The sequence below is a fragment of the Muntiacus reevesi genome, chromosome 3 (assembly GCF_963930625.1).
Source record: "Muntiacus reevesi chromosome 3, mMunRee1.1, whole genome shotgun sequence".
NCBI lineage: Eukaryota > Metazoa > Chordata > Mammalia > Artiodactyla > Cervidae > Muntiacus > Muntiacus reevesi.
The window spans coordinates 241,318,905-241,343,174 of NC_089251.1; the positions used below are offsets into that span (position 1 = coordinate 241,318,905).

Consider the following 24,270-nt stretch of genomic DNA (forward strand, 5'->3'; position numbering starts at 1 on the left):
TCAAGGAAGCATAATAAATTTTGCAACCTAGGTAAATTTGCTTGATTGATCAATTGGTTTAGTCAGTTTCTTCATTTTTAAAAACTGCAGAAGAAAAGCACATGTTTGGGGCTTATGGAAAATAGAGACATGAAAAATAGCCACACACTCTCTCATGATTTAAGAAAATAGGAAGTGAACATAAATTGGGTCTAACCAGAATATATAACTTCTTATATTACAAAAGGTAATAATAGAAATCTTTTCCCTAAGAACCTCAGAATTCTTTGAAAAGGCATTCTTACCCTTGGTTTCTAATAGTCTCACGATAACAGCTTAGATTTGTTAGTGATATATATTCTTTCCAAGTGCTTCCCTATATGCTCTTTCTGCTTTACAGGATATATTCTATTACACAAAGAATTAATTTTTGGGTGGATTAGCAATTATTTTCTTATCAGCAAATAAAACATTCTATATATAGGATTACAATAGATTCTAGGCTGGGCTGGAGAACTCATTAACTGGATATTTGAGAGAATTCATTGAACTTTTAAAAAAGTTCATTTACTCATCTCCACAGTGAATTACCTCTAAACCCCAGAGACAAATAACTTCTAGTACAATGGTTTTGTGATATAAGTATTTATAATGCTTTCTATCAGAAATAGTCATCTAAAATTTTATTTTCCCTTCCTCTTTTTCACAGACCACTGTAGCCTTATAGCATGTTCCTCCACACTCTGTTTTCCATTAGAATACTTACAGGTTCTATTATTCCCTATTTTCTACAAGTATTTTATGACAATAGCGTCTTTAGTTTTCAGTCAATTATTAGTATTTTTAACAATTATTTAATTTTTAAAGGTTATCTTCCATTTATAGTTATTACAAAATATTGGCTATATTCCCTGTGTTGTACAGGCTATCTTTGAGTCTGTCTTACACCCACTTTGTTCTGTGTTACCTTTCTCTTTAAAGTTACCCTAAACTCATTAACACTGTTTCTATTCTCAGTCATATTATGAAAGAGCATATCATGAGGTCGGGCAACCAATGTTCCTATCTTCTTTGCCACACATCACTAAGAAAGGGACTGTCCTTACAGATGGCTAATGAATACATGAAAAGATGCTCAACATTGCTTATTATTAGAGAAATGCAATTCAAAACTACAATGAGATATCACCTCACACCAGTCAGAATGACCCTCATCAAAAAGTCTACAGACAATAAATGCTGGAGAGGGTGTGGAGAAAAGGGAACCCTCTTGCACTGTTGGTGGGAATGTAAATTGATACAGCCACTATGGAAGACGGTATAGAGATTCCTTAAAAAACTAGGAATAAAACCACCATATGACCCAGCAATCCCACCCCTAGGCATATACCCTGAGGAAACCAAAACTGAAAAAGACACACATATCCCATTGTTCATTGCAGCACTATTTACAATAGCTAGAACATGGAAGCAACCTAGATGTCCATCAACAGATGAATGGATAAAGAAGCTGTGGTACATACACACAATGGAATATTACTCGACCATAAAAAGGAGTGCATTTGCGTCATTTCTGATGTGGTGGATGAATCTAGAACCTATTATACAGAGTGAAGTGAGTCAGAAAGAGAAAGATGGATATTGTATTCTAATGCACATATACAGAATCTAGAAAAATGGTACTGAAGAATTTATTTACAGGGCAGCAATAGAGAAATAGACATAGAGAATAGACTAATGGACATGGGGAGAGGGGAGGAGAGGGTAAGATGTATGGACAGAGTAACATGGAAACTTACATTACAGTATGTAAAATAGATGCTGCTGCTGCTAAGTCACTGTGGTTGTGTCCAACTCTGTGCGACCCCATAGACGGAAGCCCACCTGGCTCCTCTGTCCATGGGGTTCTCCAGGAAAGAGTACTAGAGTGGGGTGCATAAAATAGATAGCCAAAAGGAATTTGCTGTTTGGCTCAGAAAACTCAGACAGGGGCTCTGTATAAACCTAGAGGGGTGGGATGAGGAGGGAGATGGGAGAGAGGTTCAACAGGGAGGGGATACATGTATACCTATGGCTGATTCATGTTGAGGTTTGACAGAAAACAGCAAAATTCTGTAAAGCAATTATCTTTTAATTAATAAATAAATTAAAAGGAAAAAAAGAGACTGTTTTGTGAAGCTTACAAATTTACATCAGGTGTCATCAACATCAGGATAGGAACAGGTAGGTATGCTGCCTCACAGTACATTTGACAGGAAGCATCAGCTTGTTTTTCAGATGAGGAAATTAAAAGACATTGACTTAGGATGTTAAAAAACAACATGGACACAATTTATTTGCTCCAGGTAGGTTTTCTACTCCACTATCCTGCCTGTGTAGGCAAAGTCACTGATGGGGAAAAGAGAGGGGGAGAGAGAGAGAAAAACAGAGAGATTAAAATGTAATGTCTTTTCTGTGATCAGAATAAACAGCCACAAGGCAATGGAAGCCAAATCTCTTTAATTCTCAGACAACTGATTTCCTGACCATTAATAATCTTAGGCATTTCCCAGTAAGTAGAATAAAAATTGATAAAATAAAAATATTTGGAAAGTAAATAAATACTCTGTAAATTTTTGCAAAAATAAACGACTGACTTTCTGTTAAGATTGATAAAAGAATGACATATTTTATGAATAATGTGCAAAATGAAATTTATATCATAATGTGGAAAAACTTTAGTGGTTCATGTTCAATAATATTTGTATAGTGACTGTTTACAACAAGAGGAGTATGGCTGAACATAATCAGAATTCATCTGTGCAAATAGACAATGCACAGAGAAAAATAAAGACATATTTTCTTCAGCATGTGAAAGACTTTCAGTAGTTTGTGGGAATCTCTTTTTGTCAGGATTATCTGGAGGAGTTATACTTTTGTGTGGATATATAGAGGTTTCGGAAGACATGAATTTTAAAAAATAATTCACATTTATTGTGAATATATCAGGTTATATAATCACAGCATGCATATGATACAATGTCTTGTTGCCTTATATTTTGTTGCTTTTTGATATGTGTGAAATAAAACATAAAAAATATTAAAACTTTAAAACATATTTATAATTTAATATAATAAGAAGTCCTTAAGGAAAGTCAAATACTCACGGAGTCAAACTACAAATGATTTTTAGTCTCTGCTGGGTCACACATATTATTCTCAAATTGCTGTGTGTACATAAACTTTGAAGTAGCTGGTAGAAAAAACAAACAATGTAATGAGATGGTTCAGTGTGGGGAAAGGTGGGAAGATAGGGGAGCAGGGCAGGGAGGAAACCGCTCGGTGGTCTGTTAACTGGGGTTGTCTGGGGCTTTGAGTCAGTGTTAGGAAACCAATTCAAATAACAAAGTACACCAAAGACCACTACCCTGTGAGTCCAGAAAACAACAAGCCCGAAGGAGAAAGGCGGGGGTGTATGAATGAGTGATAAACGATCAAAACACACACACGCACCATTCACTGGTTGGTCCTAGAAGGAGCCCTTGAAATGATTTTGGAATTACAATTTTTAAAGAGTGAATAGTAAACCAACAAACAGAGTGGTAGCAGCAAAGAACACTGAATTAAATAACAAAAACTAGTTTTGAAACCAACTCTGGCACCTAAATTTAAATAGACATGGAGAATCACACTAACCAGGGAGGGTCCTTATATTCCTTTCACATCAGGAAACATCTAGATGTGTTTCCTTACACCTAAAAGGAACTGATTAGACCAGATGAGACTACAGCATCTCTAAGACTGTTCTGCTTCTAACATCTGTTACTCTGTGGTCATGCAATCAGCCTTTTGCTCTGTTTGCAAATATGTAATATCTAACGCCCTATATTTTTGTCAGGTAGATGACTTTCATGGGAAAATATCAGGTGATCTGGAATGACTGGTAAAACTTTTTTTTAAAGGGAACTATTAATTCTGTTTTATGTAACACATGCCTCTATGAAATAAAAGGAAAAAATCCAGTCTATAATTCTCATAGCATTCACATATTTTAGATCTATCTAAATAGATCTTCCTAGATCTATCTCCTTGAGGGTTGAAGGGTAAGGTGAAAGGCAAAGCGCAATTTTTAGACTTGCTAAAGATTTAGTCAAACCACCAAATCTGACACTTACTAATTGTGTGATCATGGGAAAGTCTTTTAACTACTCTGATTCTCCGTTTTCTTTATCTATAAATTTTAGAAAATAATGGAACATACTTCATGAGGTTGTTAGAGAAGTAAATGAGATTATGCTTTTATAGCATTTAGCATAAATCCAATACATAGTGCTTCAGCAGTTTCATTAACATTATGTATCTCTTAATAAATACTTACTGTTTATCGAAATAATGGCAGGAGTGAGGCAGTCAGTACTTTCATTTGCTGTTTGCATAAGCAGATGCTTCTCTATTGGCATTTTGTAGCTTTGCTTGAAAGTTAAAAAAAAAAAAAAAAAAAGAAGGTGACTGTGAAACTTGGGAAATACTGTGGAATATGACACTCTGCTTTCCATAACCAGATGTTTTAAGTGCCTTCAGTGTTCCTAAGATGATATTTTCTTTTCAAAACCTGAATCATATCTGAGCATGCTACCTTTGTTTTTAGTGACTGCTGGCCCTAATAAGCCTGCGAGTGGATTTGCAGAAGACACTGCTGCGCAGAGCAAGAGAGTGTCAGACCTCCAAGAGGTGGTGTCCTTGAAGGAACGGATGGCGAGGTACCAGGCAGCTGTTTCCAGGGGCGACTGCCGCAGCTTCTCCGCCAATGTAAGCTGCTCCTGGGGCTTCTGCATTAGACCAGCTGATTGTCTGCCTTTCACATACCCTCTTTACATGGCAATATGAGACTGCTACTGGACAATTGGATAAAGTAGAGAAAACAGAAATAATGTGTATTAAATTCAGGGTATCTGAAATTAAGCCTCAGCTCTGCCACTTACTGGGGCTTCCTAGGTGGCGCTAGTGGTAAAGAACCTGCTTGCCAATGCAGGAGACATAAGAGACTAAGGTTTAATCCCTGGGTCAGGAAGATACCCTGGAAGACGGCATGGCAATCCACTCCAGTATTCTTGCATGAAGAATCTCATGGACAGAGAAGCCTGTCAGGCTACAGCCCATAGGGTCACAAAAGGTCAGAAATGACTAAAGCCACTTAGCATGCATGCTGCCACTTACCATTTGTATAAACTTGGGCTACTATCTTAACCCCTCTCTGAACTTCAGTCCTTAACTGAAAAATGGGAAAACCCACCTGCTGCAGCGGGTCTCTGTGAAGAATCAAAGAGATAATTTACATATGAGCCGTAAGGCACTGTATAAATGTGTTATTATTGCCACAATTATCATTTAACCTATAGCTATTCTCCTCAGGAAGGTTGGGAATTAATTTCAAAACCTTAATAATGTGGGTCTGCCTCCCACCCTCCTTGTTCACATGTATAGTTAATTTAAATTCACTGGCAATATAATTTCTTTTGCATTTTTCATTTCTCTGTATGCACTAAATCCATTACAAGTAGCTTAATCAACATAGAAATGAGGGAGATTAGCAATGTAGGCACTCTGCTAAACCAATTATGATTATAGGAAACAGCAGGATCCAGTAAGACCACCGATTTTTAGAGCCAATGCATAATAAAGTCATATTCAAAAGAGTTTGTTGGGCTCCGTATTCTGTGGCCTTCAATCCACAGGATTTGAGAAGTCGTTTTATTAGTAGAAGCTTTACAGTTTAATGGAATGTAAGGATATTCTTTTATAATTATAATCTCCAAATTAGCAAAGATGTTCATTTATCCGAAAGAGAGAGAGAATAGCTAAGAAGGGTGGTATTCTAAAATAGCTACTGTGAAGTTGCGTTTTTCTTTACAAATTATTCAGAGACAAGAATGACTGTGCCAAACTCATTAACAATATTGCAATTCTAGATGACACTTAAGATTTTACATCGTAATTAAAATACATTTTAGACACAGCATAGATGTTGAATGAATGTAGAGAAATAAGTATCTAAATAACTTCCTAAACAAATAGTATCCCTCCAGCGCCTCCCGCCAGTCTTCTTACATAGCACCCCCTGCTGGATCATTAAGCAACTTCACCACAAGTTAGATAATAAATTGGAAAAATGTTTCTTGGGGAAACAAGCTGAGTTTGAAAATACCTAAAGACTAGTTATTTACTAAGCTATCTTTTATCTAGGAAGACTTTTATCTTACTAGGCACGAGGATAATATGCCATAAAACAAACGCATGATTTGTATTTATAGTATGTTAAAAGGAAAACATTTAAATAGGGCACATGGGAAACTAAATTTCTCACTATTTAATATAAAAAATTTTAATTTCAGTGCTATTCTGAAGAAAATCTATGTAAAAGGAATTTAATAGTCCCTGTCTTTCCTGCCCATATATAGATAAGACAAACTGAGGGACAGCGATTTATGGGCGGTCATGTAATTACATAGCAACACAGTCAGACTAGATTCAAAGTCTCTTGACTTTAGTACTCTTTTAACTATATTAAACTGCCTCTTCTTATACAGGAAAGCATCTTTGGTCCAAAAAATGCCCTATTGTTTGGTTTGCCCCTAAGCTATTATTTTGAGAAAAATGAGCACATACATTATCTCAGAGAAATGCTGATCAACATCTAAGATAAAGCAAAATAACTGCCTCATTTGGTCAATTGCATCAAATGATTGTTTAATCAAAAAAGCGTGAAAACTACTTATAGCCAAGTTTTGTCTACACAAATAAACCAAATATTTTATTTTATGTTTTGGAAGTCATTGATTTGACCCCAAACTGAATCCATTATATTTGAATCACACTGAGATAGTTTCTTTGTCCTAGATCAGTTTCTCTTTGTCCTAGAATCAGCCAGATTTTGTTGAACATGAAAGGCTGGGGCTTCCCTCGGAGCTCAGTTGGTAAAGGATCTGCCTGCAATGCAGAAGACTGGGGTTCAATCCCTGGGTCAGGAAGATCCCCTGGAGAAGGAAATGGCAACCCACTGCAGTATTCTTGCCTGGAGAGTCCCATGGGCAGAGGACCCTGGCAGGCTGAAGTCCGTGGGGTCGCAAGAGTCCGACACAACTTGGGGACTAGACCACCACCAAAGGAAAGGCCTGCCTATGAAATAGCATCAGTGCACAGAAGCCCCCTAGAGGAGAAAGGAGGAGTAACATTCATTAAGCAACAAAACAACACGTTTTGTACTGTGCAATTTTATTTCCTTTACCTTCTTTTTTAACACTTGCAAGAAATCTGTGAGAAATATCTTGCTATTCCCCCTAGTTTATAAGAAAGAAACCTGAGGTTAAGGAACTCTAGCCCCAGGTTTTAAGGCTCACACATGGGATTAGAATCACTGTCCTACTCCCCAAATTATGTTATTTCTATTATGCTCTAGAAACCAAGAACAGTTCTTTGTAAACAAAATTGCTGATTCTCTATGTAATATACTTGCCTAGGTTTAAGTGTTATGTATTTAAATTAACTTACTATTAAAATAACATTAGGTAGATTTTGTGTTAGGTATTTAAATTGACTTGTTAAGTAGAATAATTATTATTGGTGTACCCATTAAATTCCAAATCTTATTGCTGTGTCCAAGAATAGAAAATATAGAATAAGGATAAACATTTTTTTAAAGGTTCAATGCAAAGCAATCTAAGTTATATGATCATTGACAATTACACGGAGTAGTTGGGATGTCAGTACATGGTGCTAACCAAGGCAAAATGATTTCAGTCTAAGCAAAGAAACATCACTCCAGCTTATAGCCACAGGCTAAAGTCCTGCCATCTTACATAGGTAAACTTGCACTTACAAGCTGAACTAAACAAGAAAACCTTTTCACTTCCACTAACTAAACTATAGATCAAAGGGCTTTCTCCCTTAGGCCAGCAAGTGGCATCAGGAGTACTGGGTCATGATTGTATTACTAGAAAATATGAACAAACTGTATGCATTGTTGCATGTGTAACACAGTCTAATTCCAAAGCACGATGCTAAAGGAAGTGAATGGATATATTCATTTTTTTCTAATTAGTAGATAAGAGGCGATCTATTCAGTGTAAGAACTGATATTTTTGTGCAAACACACATACTAGGAAAATATCCATTCATTAGCATAATTAATCAGACATACCAGATTAACTTGCATATCATTTGCACATTGTTTATAGTTGTTGGGAAAGGTAACTTTCTTCTTAACAAAATTTGGCTTGATTTCCGTAATTTGATATTTATGTATTATCTATACATGATCAATTGAAGAAGGTCATTTATGTAAATTAAATGATGGAGGGGTACCCTTCCCTTTCTTTATCTTAAATTTCAAAAGAGACGCCATAATTTCTTATGATTTTAACATGTACCAAGTGATAGTAATTAACCAGGATTTATGTGTGAAGTTTGTTACAGTTTGACAGAATGTATCCCTTCTTTCCATTGAGCTAATGTGCTCTTCTTAAATATTTGGCAGGCCCTGTAACGGGGGGAAGGTTATAAACTTGATAAAGCAACCACTTGAGTGTCTGCCAGTAATTCAGATAATCCTGAATATTAATTTCATCTCCAGTATTTTAGAGTATTGCACGCATGTGTGCATGCACGCACAGTCAGTCCTGTCCAACTCTTTGTGACCCCATGGACTGTAGCCCGCCAGGCTACTCTGTCCATGGGATATCCCAGGCAAGAATACTAGAGTGGGTTGCCATTTACTCTACCAGGGGATTTTCCCGACCCAGGGATCAAACCCACATCTCGTGTCTCCTACGTTGGCAGGTGGATTCTTTACCACTGTGCCACCTCTGGAAACCCATTTTAGCGTATGGAAAACCTCAATATAGTGTTGCACTTTTAGTATTTGTTTGAGAAACTGCTTATTTCAGTCAAGATTTCAGGATCGTTAAGAGTCCACAGCCCAGGGAACTCAGCTCACAGGTATCCAGTTACTCCCAGGTCTCAAGTCTTCCAGGGTTATGCCAGGACTGAGCCAGACCTCAGGAGACCTTCTGTGCATGAAGTGTCACTGAATCTCCTCCCAGTCTCACACTGGGACACATCCTAGAGGAGAGTGGGTTGGCCTGGGGCCTGTTTGCTTAACAGTTGTCTTCCCACCTGGGCTTGAGTGCCTGCTGGGCTGGGGAATGTGCTGAATCGTCAAAACCACAGCCTTCGAGTTACTGTGCTTCCCACAAGGGCAGAGTATCTGACACAACTTCTCAAAGTTGTTCAGGCTGTTCCAAGTGACTACTACTGGAATAAGCTTTCTCATCTGTAAACTGCCAGTGATAGACTTGGATCTTTCTAAACTTAGACCCTCCCCCGCAACCCAGAGTCTCATACACCAGTGCTAAGAGCTGAGTCCTAGGGTACATCCATCCCGGAGTATCTGTTTTTCTGCCTAATTTTTAAAGGCTGGTGTTAAGACAGACAGCTGTGATTAAGACACGCAGATATGGATTCAAACTCCAGCTCCCACACTCACACCCTAGTTGTGAGAATTTAACAAGATGTCTTACTTCCCCAAACCTCAATTTCCTCATTTTAAAGTGAGGATGATAAATGTTCATATCTCACAGGATATGGAGAAGTATCAAATGAAAAAATATATGTAAATATATAGAAGAAAATCACTCAGCACTATGTATTAAATAGTGGTTGTTTTTATAAACTTTAATATTTTTGCATATGATTAAAAATATGCTCCCCTAAAATAACTCCAAAGCTATTTTGTTCATCCTTAATGATTTAAGTATATTTTGGAATAAGTCAAATGTTTTTTAATATTCTTAATAATGTGTTACCTATCTAGACATTTGGAATTTTAATGACAACTTTATTATGGATTAAAATTTAATCCATTATTCTAATTTCTGGCTAGTTTGTATAGTATGAGAGAAATACATTCTAATAAGTATAATCTCCAGATATCAAAATCTGAGATAAAGAAAATTAACTCGATACTTTGAAGATTCTTCTAACTTTATATCAGAAGACTGAGACATGAAAAATCAATATGGATAGATTATTTTTATGAAGGTTTTCTGTAATAAAGGCCTCCTGAAATAATTGTTTATGTTACTATCTTTTTATTATACCGCCCATTAATAACTGTCAATGATTGTTTTTAAAATAGCTTGAGAATCCCGCCCTGAGATGATATAAAGTTGAATTTTCCTTTTTCTTAACTTGTCTTAGATGCTGGAAGAATCAGAAATGTGCACAGTGCCCGGTGGTTTGGCCAGAGTGAAGAAACAATTTGAGAAGGACAAAACTGCTTCTTCCTCTAATACCTTCACTCAGTACCAGTACCAACGCCAGAACAGATCTGAGCAGGTAATACTACTATCAGTAAAGAATAAATCCTGTCTGGCAGAAATGCTCTTATTTCAGTGCTAATATAAAACACACACCCCCGCGCCTGCTTTGATGGTATATTTGTTTTCATTATTCAAGAATGGTAATTTTTAAATGTCTTGAAAATCATCCTGAAAGCATATCAGTGTATTTATTGACTTATTGGAGCATTTTGACATGTTTCTAGAAAATCACACTGGTATATTTTTTTTCTCAGCTTGTAATGTCTCAAAAATGAAAATTAAATAGTCTAAGTTAGTCAACAGGTAAACAGAAATGTTGAGAACAATATTTACATTGAACCTCTGCCTTTGCATTATATCTCATGATAAACTACTTGTTATTTGTTTGCATAGATTAAATTTGAAGCATTATTCAGCTGCTTATTCTGAGGAGTTTTCTGTTTTCTTAAAATCATCAAAAATTGAGTAGTGGAACCCAGATGTTATACAAAAGTTAATAATGCAACCTCTAAATGCGATCTTAAAGTTTTTTTTTTCCCCATTTCATTACTCCATTGTCTTATATCACCAAATATTGTCACGGATTATAATGATTTTTGAATGTGAAAATATTAGTAATAAAACTCATTAGATTGAGCCTGGCACTGTGAAAAATAATAATTGCACTGTAACTAGCCTTTCTACGAGGAAGAAAGTAACTGGGATAGTTCTGAAATGTTGTCATAGGAGATAAAAGTTTTTGTTTTTGTTTTTTCGGAAAAAGTCCTAGGATATTTAAAGTTGTCTAGGTTTTGAATATTAAGGTAGTTGAGTGTGTATGGTGGTAGGGTGGCAGGGAAAGTATATCAGATAGATTAATTAAGTTTGATATGTGAAATAGTATTTGTTTTCTTTTTCTGGCTTTGTTTGAAAAAAATTTTTAAGGTGCAATATAAGTAGCTCAAGTTTAGGGCAAGGTTTCTTTTAATTTTGCCTAAAGGAAATGTAATGTAAATAAATTAAGATTGGATATTGTTGCTGTTTGGTCACTAAGACATGTCCAACTCCTTTGTGACCTCATGGACTGCCATGGAGTTTTTCAGACAAGATTATTGGAGCAGGTTGACATTTCCTTCTCCAGGAGTATCTTCCCGACCTAGGGATCAAACTTGCAGGTGGATTCTTTACCACTGAGCCACCAAGGAAACCTGGGATTGGATATACTTGTAATCTAAAATATAGCTTTTGCAACATAGGAATCTAAGTGAATCAAGCATGTGTGTTTACTTGAAATTGATCAACTACATGATATATAGTCATTATTAATAATTTAAATAAATCCTATGCAGAAGTATAGGTTTTTACAGAGCCTTTAATTTACAGGAAAGCGGTGTGATGAGTGTAAGAACTATGAGACTTGTAGATATGAGTTCATGCACCACCTCTGACATGTCTCAGCTGAGTCACATAGACCCAGGGCCACCTTCACAGGGAGCAGTTACACGGGACCCCTTGGATGGAAGGGCCCTACACTTAGTTTCATACTCTGCTATTATCTTGAAATTCTTAGTGATTTTTGAACAAGGAACATTACATTTTCACTGCACACTGAATATGTCAAATTATGTTGCCAGTACTACGTAGTCCAAATTCATAACCCCCTCAAGTCTTAGTTTCTGTTAAGATGGAGAAACCGATGAGTGATTGTGGCGGGCAAAGATGACAAAGGGCATTCCCATGAAAGCATGTCATCATCTGTAAAATTTGGTATCAATTAGGATGCTTTATTTTGCAAAAGACTAAAAACCCAACCACAAACGTCTTAAACTAAAAAGAATATTACAGATTCATAAAAATGCAGTCTTGTAGAAGGGAGATGTGATGTAACTTCCAGAGGTATACTAGAGCAGCTTGCCTGTGCCAACCCTTTCATTATTAAATGTTTAGGAATTTTGAAAACCAGATAATATCATGCTAATAGCTTGAAATCAGCCATATCATGAATATTAATACCAAGGGAATTGGCAACAAATCAGGAATAGTTTTCCTCCCTTCCTTCCTTCTTTCCTTCCCTTCTATTCTTCCTCCCTTTCCTCTTTCTGTCTCTTCTTTGAGAACCCATTGTTAGGCATGTATTACATGACCATTGACTTAACCAAGGATTCGCAGTATGTCTCCAGCACAGCAGCCAGGAGCACTTGGATGGAGCAGGATCACTTGGGCCCATACCCCTGCTCCTTAACTCTTTGTTGTCATTTAGTCATTCATTTGTGTCCAACTCTTTGGGATCCCATGGACCGTAGCCCACCAGGCTCCTCTGTCCATGGGATTGCCAGGCAAGAATCCTGGAGTGGGCTGCCATTTCCTCCTCCAGGGGATCTTCCCGACCCCGGGATCAAACCCACATTTCCTACTTTGGCAAGCGGATTCTTTACTGCTGAGCCGCCAAGGAAGCCCTCTTTTATTTATTAGCTGGTGACATTAGGCAAATTTCTTAATTTCTCTGTGTCTCAATTTCCTCAATTATAAAGCCAAGATTAGAATAGCAGCCACCTCATAGGTTTGTTAAGAGCATTAAAAAAAGCTGTTTTTGTAAAGTACTTAAGATTGTTCTTGGACCTTATAAGCACTTTCCAAGTGTTTGCTTTAAAAACTGAATATCTCCTTGATCATATTTCTTTTCTTTTTTAACCTCTCAGCCTTACTTCCTCTGAGTTGGCCCCATTTTCACTCAAATTTTCCCCAGAAAAGACTAAAAATGATGGAGAAAAAGGAGAATCCTTTTCCCAGAAGCCCCAGGAAAAAGCCTTATAACATCTAATTGGCTCTAAATAGAATACACGCGCTTCCTCTAGAACTAAAGTGCTATAGCCAGAGGATGCTGATTGGCTGAGCAGCCTCTGTGCATGTCCTCAGCATCCCCTTAGGAACAAACAATAAATAGAGGCTGGATAAAAACTATCAAACCAAAACAATCAACCAATCAAAAACAAATCAAACCTGAGTAAAAAAAATCAAATTAAAAAGCAATCAAAAAATCAAAGCAATCAAACAATATATGTGTGTGTGTGTATTGCAGATGCATTTTTCTCCTTGCAAGTATAGCGTACTATTATAAGCTATAATCCCTGCTCTGTGAACATGAAATACTAAAGTATGTAAGAGTAAAAAAAAAAAAAAATGCACTAAAAATCTGAATAGCTGCATGATTCTAGACCTGTAATGACCTCTCCGAACTTCAGTTTCATTATCTACCTTTAGACATACTAGTAATACCCTGTAATTCCATGAGGAATTACTAAATCTAAGTCATAATGCAATGCAATATAAATAAATTATAGAGGAAACATGGGAGAATAAACAAGTAAATACCATTTATTGAACCTTACACAGAAATCTGTAGGGAAATAAAAGAAACAAGTCATCTGTCCTTAAAAAATCAAATTCCTGACTTATAATCCTTAATGGAAATTTGAGATATCTATCAAATTTGTTTATAGAGCAGAAAATGTAGAAAAATCATGTCTTAGATATTCACTTAAATGTTTAAAGCATTCTGAATGCATTCTAAAAATGTCCTCTTTTATCAGCAGGGATTGAGGACAAAAGATTTATTGGTCAACGAACAGTTAATTCTGTTTTATCCAAATTGTTGTCATGCCTGAGAGTATTTTCTGTCTCTTTGTTTAAAGTACTTGAGATTTATCTCTCTGCTAAGTTCTGCCCATGGCCAGAAAAATATCTAGTTTGCTAACATATATAAATTAACTTGGAAATAAAGTTTAATTAGAGTTAAAAGAAAGAACATTTGTTTTGGATTTCTGACAATATCTAACATCACAATTAGTAATAATTTCACAGTGAAGTGAAAATGTTAGTCGCTCAGTCCTGTCCAACTCTTTGCGACCCCATGGACTTGTAGCCTGCCAGGTTCCTCTGTCCATGGAATTCTCCAGGCAAGAATACTGGAGTGGGTTGCCATTTCCTCCTCTAATAATTTCATAAGATGTAATATGAATTCCAATCTGCCTCTTTTCTTCCTAATGTATTGAAGTCAGATGTTTCAAGGTAATTAGCTATTTGGAAGCAGTTTGTCTAGAAGACAGGCAATAGGACTAAACAAGTTTTGAAAATTAAGCTATCTCTGAGGGTAAATTTCCCTCTTTTTTTTTTTTTTTTTAATTGATTATACCTATTGAAAGAGAGGTTCTAAATAGTGGGGGGAAAGCAGGTACAAGGTACAGGAACACTCACTATGCCAAACATTTTAAACTTGGAATAATATCCTATTTATGTATTCTAGACTTCCACTTTATGGTCCTGCCTGTCTAACAGTTAGCAACAGCACTGCTAGTCTGTGGGAATATCCTTATGTAAATTAGAAAAAGAAGTCCCTCTGGACAGTCATGGTCTCTGGGTAACAGAGGTATGGAGTTCAGCTTCTTAGAAGAATGTGTTGGGGAAAACGTTATTGTTATCGGTGGTTCTGGTAGTTAGTACTGTTTTTAATATCACCCATTTAGAGTCTGTTTTTCAAAGCATCCATTACTGATTCCTGTAGATAAGAATGAAATCCAACCCTCTTTAAGGGATTATGAGCCATTCAGCATGTGTCCTGTTGATATTTAGGTTAGAAATATCACATTAGCATTGTTTCTCATTTTGTCTTTAGGACTGAATTCTCAGAATTCTAAGTCAGTGAAAAGCAGTGGGTTCTTAATACTAGAGTGGAAAGGACCACTTGAGAGGGATATTTTTAATCCACTCACTAAAACAGGCTCCATTTGGGAAAACATTCTGAATAACCCATCCCCTTATCTTTAAAAAGAGATCTTGAAGTACATGGAGCAGATATTAGGATAAATGTGTTGTTGGTAGGAAAATGCCATTTTTGTCAGAGTTTATTTTCACTCACCCTTTGTATGGGTTCTGGGTTGTTGCTCTTTTTAAAGACTTTCATCCTCTCTTTCTTCATTTTCAACAGCTTTATTGAGATAATTTGCATACCATAAAATTCACCCATTGTAAGTGTACAGTCCAATGGCTGTTTAATACATTTACAAAGTTGTGCAGTGTCGCCAAAATCTAATTTTAGAACTTTCCCATTCCTCCAAAAACCAAACCTTGGACCCATTAGCAATCTTAGGACCTTCCTTCTTTGTGCCCTATTCTCACATTCAGGGTTTGATCTTCATCCTCTCATGCTTATTTCCTCTTCATTTTTTTTCTCTTGTATTTACACAGTACTGATTAGCTGTTTGCATATTAATTGTGAAGTCCTAGCAGCTCTTTTCTGGAGTTGCTTCTTTTTTCCCCATTTTGAGTGGTTTACATAGGGAAGAACAGATGGAGCTCCAAAAATCTGGTAAGTAATCAGTGTGATGCTGTGCTTAGGTCATTGCTTTCACATGGGAACGGCTGCACTGAATCTATGTCAAGAGTCTAAAGCATGCCTGACCTCCACTCCCTGCTGCCAAGTCTGATGTGGACCAGTAGGGAGCTGCAAGACAGGGTGTATCTTTCCACACACATCTGCTGTTGCAAAAAGCCTCACATAAACAGTCCCACTCTATTAAGATTATGTGGATTTGAAACAATCTCTAGACAATTTTAGGTTGATAGAAAACATTTTTGACAGCTTGTGACATATCTAACATCTGTGTGTTTTAGATTCTTTAAAGGTGACCCATAATTATTTTCTAGCAAGCTAAACATATTTTTATTAATTGTATGTCCACATTGCAAAGCATTTCTCATAAAAAGTGTTTTAAGCCACATACCCACATGTTTTAAGCCACATACATAATTTTTCAAGGGCCTGGATTGCTATTAACAACTCCAACCTAACCTATATCTCTATCAGCACACAGGATTGTGACCAAAAGTATGTCTTGAAATGTTTTTTTTTTAAGTTGTGTGCATGGTTTTTAAATGAATGTTGTAACTAAAGTAACCCAATCAAACTGAGGCAGTTTAAGAGGAATAGTTAACCCTATCAGTTCCAGAATCAGACAGCCCAGGTTATAGTCTGCTGAGTTAACCACAGAACCTGCTCTATAAAGTGAGGATTAAGTAGCATGTGTGTTAGGAATAAAATGAGATGGTTCATGTAAAATTCTTACCAGAATTGACCAGCAGATATGACCAGTTCAGTAAACACCAGCTACTATCAGTAGTAGTATTGCCACTACTTTGCCATTCAAAGTAGAATACGATTCATAAACTTATTTTATTTATAAGTAAAATGCCAAAGAAGGATGGCATTGTTCTGTGCCTCACACCTTACCTTTCTTTTTGCCTTTTTGGCCTGGGGTGACAGAATCATTTCCTAGAAGCTCATTAGGCAATTAAAGATTAGTTTAAAATTAATATCCCTGAATATGCTTTGCAACTGGTAGCCTCCTGCAACCCAGTCTCCATCTGTCTCCTCTCTTCCTATTCATGTCCACCTTCCTATAGCTCTGTACATCTTGGTGAAACCATGTCCGGTTCTAACTGTTGCTTTTTGACCTGCACACAGGTTTCTCCAAAGACAGGTAGGGTGGTCTGGTATTCCCATCTCTTTAAGAATTATTCAGTTTGTTGTGATCCACACAGTCAAAGCTTTGGCATAGTGAGTAAAACAGAAGTAGATGTCTTTCCGGAATTCTTTTGCTTTCTCTATGATCCAGTGAATGTTGGCAATTTGATCTCTGGTTCCTCTGCCTTTTCCAAACCCAGCTTGTACATCTGAAGTTTCTTGGTTCACATACTTTTGAAGCCTAGCTTAAAGGATTTTGAGCATTACCTTGCTAGCATGTGAAATGAGTGCAATTGTGTGGTAGTCTGAACATTGTTTGGCATTGCCCTTCTTTGGGATCAGAATGAAAACTGACTTTTTCTAGTCCTTTGGCTACTACTGAGTTTTCCAAATTTGCTGGCATATTGCATGCAGCACTTTAACAGCATCATTTTGGATTTGAAATAACTCAGCTAGAATTCTATCACCTCCAATTGCTTTATTCATAATAATGCTTCCTAAGGCCCACTTGACTTCACACTCCAGAATGTTTGGCTCTAGGTGAGTGACCACATCATTGTGGCTATCCAGGTCATTAAGGCCTTTTTTTGCAGAGTTCTGTGTATCCTTACTACCTCTTCTCAATCTCTCTTGCTTCTGTTAGGTCCTTGCCATTTCTGTGCTTTATTGAGCCCATCTTTGCATGAAATGTTCCCTTTGTATCTCCAATTTTCTTGAAGAGATCTGGTCTTTCCCATTCTATTGTTTTCCTCTATTTCTTTGCATTATTCACTTAAGAAGTCTTATCTCTCCTTGCTGTTTTCTTGAACTCTGCATTCAGTTGGGTATGTCTTTCCCTTTTGCCTTTGCCTCTCTTCTTTTCTCAGCTATTTGTAAAGCCTCCTCAGACAACCACTTTGACTTCTTATATTTATTTTTCTTTAGGATGATTTTGATTATCTTCCCTGGTAGCTCAGATGGTAAAGCGTCTGCCTATAATGTGGGAGACCTGAGTTCGATCCCTGGGTCGGGAAGATCCTCTGGAGAAGGAAATGGCAACCCACTCCAGTACTCTTGCCTGGAAAATCCAATGGACAGAGGAGCCTGGCGAGCTACAGTCCATGGGGTTGCAAAGAGTTGGACACGACTGAGCGACTTCACTTGGTTTTGATTACCACCTCCTAACAGTGTTATGAACCTTCATCCATAGTTCTTCAGGCACTCTGTCTACCAGATCTTTTCCCTTGAATCTATTCCTGACTTTGATTTAGGTCACACCTCAATGGTCTAGTGGTTTTCTCTACTTTCTCCAATTTAAGTCTGAATTATGCAATAAGGAGTTCATGATCTAAGCCACAGTCAGCTCCCGGTCTTGTTTTTGCTGACTGTATAGAGCTTCTCCATCTTCAGCTGCAAAGAATATAATCAATCTGGTTTCAGTATTGACCATCAGATGATGTCCATGTGTAGAGTCATCCTCTGGTTTGTTGGAAGAGGGTGTTTGTTATGATCAGTGTGTTCTCTTGACAATTCTCTGTTAACCTTTACTTTGCTGAAAATGAGCAAAGAAACTAATCTGCCTGGTGGCTTAGAGGGATTTAGAAGCATTACCGTATGAAGCCCCACCCCGACCCCCTTGGTTCTCAGGCAGTCAGGACCTCAGGGGATAGTACGAATACTCATAAATCAGACTAAGGTACAAGCATAGATCCAACACTTTCAAAATATCTTGAATTGGTTGCTTTTCTTTCTATGATCATCTCACTGATTCTCCAAAACAAAATTTGTAGGAACAAGATTTATTCCAGTTATTTCGGTATTATGACCATAGTTCCTCTTCTTGTGAATGGTACTGTGAGTTTTCCATTTCTGTGACCTATTTGTTCTTATAGAACCCATTTTCAATTTCTTTTACAAAAGACAAGTGTGCTTACAGATATACCCTTCACTTCTTTCAAGTAAAAGGAGTTAGGATTGCTCAGGAGGAAAGGAGTGGCGTTGTGCTTATCACGGGGCTTGTGGTTGTTGAGGGAGTGTCACCTGGACCCTTTCCACAAAGACACAAAATCACAGCAGAATTTCATATTCTCAGTGCTTCAACACATGATCTCAAAAAGCTTTTGATGTTGATAAAGATGTACAGATTATTTAGACATAATCAAGTTGTATGTCTTCTTTTATGGAAGAGAGTAGACATTTAGGGAAAGTTGGAATAGAAAAAAAAAATATGTATTTGTATAGCCCCTTCTTCAATCTGAAGTGTCCTATTAGTTTAGAATTATAACTGTGCTCTTTGTGTAATTACACCTAAAAAGCTTCTCAAGTATGTAAATATACTATAATATATTTACTAAATATACTTTCCTTTTAAATTTAATAATAGAATGGCAAGATAAAGAATTTTAAGTTCTGAGATTTTGCTAGTTTGTGAAGAGCAAGGAAAATTATAATAACAATAGAAATCATTAACATTATACAATCATTATGTTTTCATAACTTAGTAAAATCTGCAAAATTTTTTTTTCATATAATTACTTTTATGAAAATGGGTGTTTTCTATAAGCACTTGACATCAGAGGATATATTATTAGCTCTTTCTGCTGCTTCTGGATCTGGTATTTCTCAAAATAAACCTGTTCTCTTGGGTATCTGAAAATGATTGGATTGAGTCAAGCCTGTCTGTTCTTTTGAATGTTCATTTATTTATTAGTTTGCATAATTACAAATGAATTATCATGCTAAAAAAAAAACAAAACTGGAAGGACACAAGGCATGAGCAAAGAAGAAGAAGCATAAAGAGATTCTGTGCTTAGAGGAAATGTTTCTGCAGAGATATGTTTAGGAAATTCTTCATTTTTTTCCAGTTTCTTGGTAAATCCCAACATCACAGAACCCAAAAGTTAAGATTACATCTCCTTTCAACAGCCTTTTCTTCTGCTTCTTCTTTATCCCTCTCTGTCCTGAGTGATCTACTCAGCATGGTCCAATAAATAGTTCTTTCAGTTCAGTTCAGTTCAGTTCAGTTGCTCAGTCGTGTCCGACTCTTTGTGACCCCGTGGACTGCAGCACGCCAGGCTTCCCTGTCCATCACCAACTCCCGAAGAGCCTTCATTTTCAACCCTTTCCGGAGGGTAGAGCACTTCAGGTACCAGCCACTAGATGGACACCAAAAGGGGGAGCCAAGTACTCAATTCATCTTCCTTATCCTTGGGTATACGCCATGGTCTTCTAGAGACATCATTCTGCTTTGGTATTTGAAATCCCTCCACTGGATTCTGCAATTCATCATATGGCACAGTGTATAGAAATATGTTTGGGGAAGATTTGTGAGGCTTCAGTGAAGTCAAGACTTTAGGCTGGGGTCCAGTTTGTGAACCTGTTATCATAAGCATTTTTTGTCATTATTCTAAAAGTATCAACAACAAATTCCCCCAATCATATTTTCGTTGATTTGTTTTATTTTTCTTCAGTTCAATTCAGTCGCTCAGTCGTGTCTGACTCTTTGCGACCCCATGAATCGCAGCATGCCAGGCCTCCCTGTCCATCACCAGCTCCCGGAGTTTACTCAAACTCATGCCCTTTCTTAGAGGATCTAAAAAAGGAGTATTCCTTTCTTCCCCTCAATTTCTTTTGTTTCCTGTCTTTATTGTTTCCAGCCCTTTCATTACTAAAGAGGGGATTATGGCAATGACAAAGTGTACCATCAAGTCTGGGTACAGAAAATAGAGAAAGAAAAAGCAGTAATTTATGGGGATGAGGGAATGTAAAGAAATATGGGTGAGAGAATTAGAGATACTTAGATACACAACTACTTTTTCTATATCAGAATCAGCTGCAAATGTGTTGATTTCCTCCTGTAAAAATAGTGGTGAGACAAACAATATCATTTCAGACAAAATACACCTTAACTTATTTAAATATAATGATCATTGTCTCTGTGTTTAGCACTTATGCTCAGTATAATTTCTCTTATAATTCTGAGATATGTAATCAAGTATTTATCTTTTACTGTTTCCTAGACCACTATACTTGTAGTTTTAAAGACTATCACCCCTTCTTAGCAAAGTCTATTTGAATCTCATCTGCTCTGACCCCTCCTTACAGAACTAATTTGATCTTCAGTCATGAATCTCCAGCAAGTGTGTGGGTGTTCTACCCTTTACATTGCTCTGGAATTGATAAGTATAACTGGAAGAAAATCCAATACAGATCAAAGGCTATGTCCTTAAATTTCATTTCATCTGATTTGTTTATATATATGTATAGGAGTTAAATGGCTCAATTTTTAAAAGCTATAGATGTATACTTTTAGGCAAAATGAAACTATTTAAACATCTACATAAAGCAAATAGTTCTCTGTCCTTTTTTCATAAGAATCTCTTTTCAATTTTGAGACCCCTCTAGCCCTTTAGCCCCTTTAACCCAAATTTGAGACCCCTTTTGTATTTTTTAAATCTTTGCATGTGATTACCAGTATTATATTGATAGAAAAGATGTTTCACTGAACCACTAACCTTAAAAGAAATAAAGAAAACTGTGCAGTTACCTGATAAACTAGTGAAAACCATATTGGAGGAAAAGACTCAGTGATTTTTTAAATCAATGTGCAATAAAAATTATAGCACATGACTTAATTTTTTAATTCTTTGAAGGTGTTTCAGTGCAGTTCTTCAGCATATTTAGCTACTTGAGGATAATGTCTCTTCTTTCTTGTTCCTAGTTTAAACACACTTTAGCTACATCACAAGTGCATGTTGAGCACATAACTTGCTGCTTTTAGGTGTTAAAAGCAGTGATTCTACATTGATGGAATTCTTGTGAACCTCTGTACCATGGTATATGTTTGTAATTTTCAAATCTTGTGCAGCATTTTCCCTTCAACTCCTTTTACTGATTAAGTCCATGGGTAATCAACATGTAGAATTTAAAAATGGTAAAAGTCTTAACAAATCAGATGTTATAAAGTGTGAAGGGCCTTGTGTATTTCCTGACATATACAACACTCAATCAGTGGTAGGTCTTTCTTTCTGCTTCCTTCAGTGCTTCCCTACACTCTACCCCAGCAGATTACGAATCAGGATTCTAACTGTGACTGAAATTAACTGTCATTTACCCACCTGATTTCTCACTTGAATTGATGACAAACTCCAGCTCATAATCCACTTTTCCTATGAGTGGCATCCCTTTTCTTGCATTTTTAACTGGTTTCTGTTTGATAAATAAGACTACAGTGTTGATAAATAACACTTTCTTAGGAGAGATAATGTCCTATTTTCATTCTTTTGGACATCTGCACCTCCGTCTACCCCTGGGGACTTCACCATCCCATGAGGCAGAACCAGTCTCCACTAGTAGAAACTGCAAATACCATACACTTACTCACCTGGCCTTCCTGGTATCTAGGACTCAAGCTTGTCAAACTAGACTGCACCAATCAGACACCTCCAATTCAAGCTTTGCATAAGGAAGTAATGAAATGACATGAGAAACAAGAACTATGCAGAATCAGTTTTGGTGATGGCTGGTAACAGGAGATTAGCTACATCAAGTTTCAAGAAATAGTCATTGTAAAAACAGTATTCATGATATAGTATCAGTGGCTTTGGCAGTGGGTGTGTCCAGTGTCAACCTCAAGGGTGGATTCACCAGAAGGTTCTGCAGCATTATTCAACATGATTTCTCCCTATAAAACCTCCAAGTCTCATTCTTTGAGAATATTTCGGGAATCTTATTCCTGGAGATTCTGTGAAATACACTTCTACTGTGAATTGTTTCTTTAACAAAGTACCTTTCCTATTTATATCAGTTAGACTCTGATGCTTGACAGTGGGAGCTGTGACTGATAATATACATACATATATGGTGGTTTAGTCACTAAGTCATGTCTGACTCTTGCGACCCCATGGACTGCAGTCTACCAGGCTCCTCTGTCCATGGGATTCTCCAGGCAAGAATACTGGAGTGGGTTGCCATTTCCTTCTCCAGGGGATCTTTCTGACCCAGGAATCGAACCCGGGTCTCCTTCATTGCAGGCAGATTCTTTACCAACTGAGCTATGAGGGAAAATCACAAATCTTAACATTCAATTTGTTATTTGCATGAGAGGCACAAAACAGGACCTTTTAATGAAGAGTTAAGTGTGAAAAGAACTGTATAATAGTAGAGTGAATCACTGTGAACTGACTCTTCATTGGATATCAGTTCATGAAAGATGAATCGGAGAAAAACCAAATCAGTGATCTGAAAGCTACTCTCTGGCCATGCCTCTATAGAAATTTCCATGTCCTAGGGGCCAGAATGATTTAGAAGGGTTGTAATATGCATAGGCACCTTTTTGCTTCTCTTTCAATAAACCTCACAAATCCACTTCTTCTCTGGTGGGGAAAAGAATATACATATTGAAACTTGTTTTTTCTTTTGTTTCTGGACTTATTTCTATAATGAAAAAATTCATGGCAAAATATATTGACATAACCAGAGACAATCTACTTTCATTCAATCTTTTTTTTCTTTTGCCTTATTTACTGTGTATCTTGAATTACTGTGGAAATAGCTGATTCAGAGTAAGTGTACAATGAATATTTGTTAAGCAAAGATAGCAAATATTAATGTAGCACTTATAAGCCAGGTTTTCACATATGTTACTCAGATTCTCCTTGCAGTAACCTTCCAAGATAGGCACTATTTCATCTGCCCCCCTACACACACACACACACACACACACACACACACACGCACACTTTTTTTGGACAAGAAATGAACTCATGGAAGAGCTAAGTAATTTGCCCAAAGAAAGTGAGCAAATGTGATCCAAACTCAAGAAGGCTAATTCCAGAGTCTCTACCTTGTCATTTTTTTATTCTGCTGATAGTCATTAAGCATGTACCATATATCAAGCACAAAAGATTCAGTGATGAGTGTGATATTACTTTGCCCTCAAGAAACTCTCTTTATCAGAGAGACAGACATATAACAAATGATTACAAGTGCAATATGGTAGATTCTATGATAGAAAATATAAATGAGGTTTGTTAGGACACAAAGGTTGTAATAAACTTTACTCTGGATGAGGGATGATTGAGGAGGGGAATCTGAGAGTGGAGAATGCTTCAGCTGAGACTTAAAATATTTTTTTTATAAATGTAGAATTACACTGTAGCTGAAAGAAACAGCTTATGCCACAGGTAAAATAGTATATTCATGAATATAGTGAAACATAATTGAGCCATGGGGCTGGAAATATAGCCAAAGCCTGCATAAGAGAAAAAAAATTATAATTTTTATTTTATTCTAAGGCAATCAAAAACCATTGAAGAAACAAACAAGGGAGTAAGATGAATAGATATGCATTTAAGTAATGTTTTTCCTAGCTGTATAGGATTGATGTAAAGGGTGTCAAAGTTAGATTGAAGAAGGTAAGTTAAGAGACTACTGATATAGCAGATTAAATATATGAGA

The 24,270-nt window shown here is 36.7% G+C and overlaps 1 protein-coding gene across 1 annotated transcript in view; it reads left to right on the top strand.

The window, feature by feature from the left end:
* Nucleotides 1-24,270, top strand: part of XIRP2 (xin actin binding repeat containing 2) — a 73,385-nt gene that overhangs the window by 21,696 nt on the left and 27,419 nt on the right. The window contains 2 exon segments of the mRNA XM_065931687.1: nt 4,607-4,767; nt 10,213-10,350. Coding sequence (XP_065787759.1) covers nt 4,711-4,767; nt 10,213-10,350 — 195 coding nt within the window. The 5' untranslated portion in view covers nt 4,607-4,710.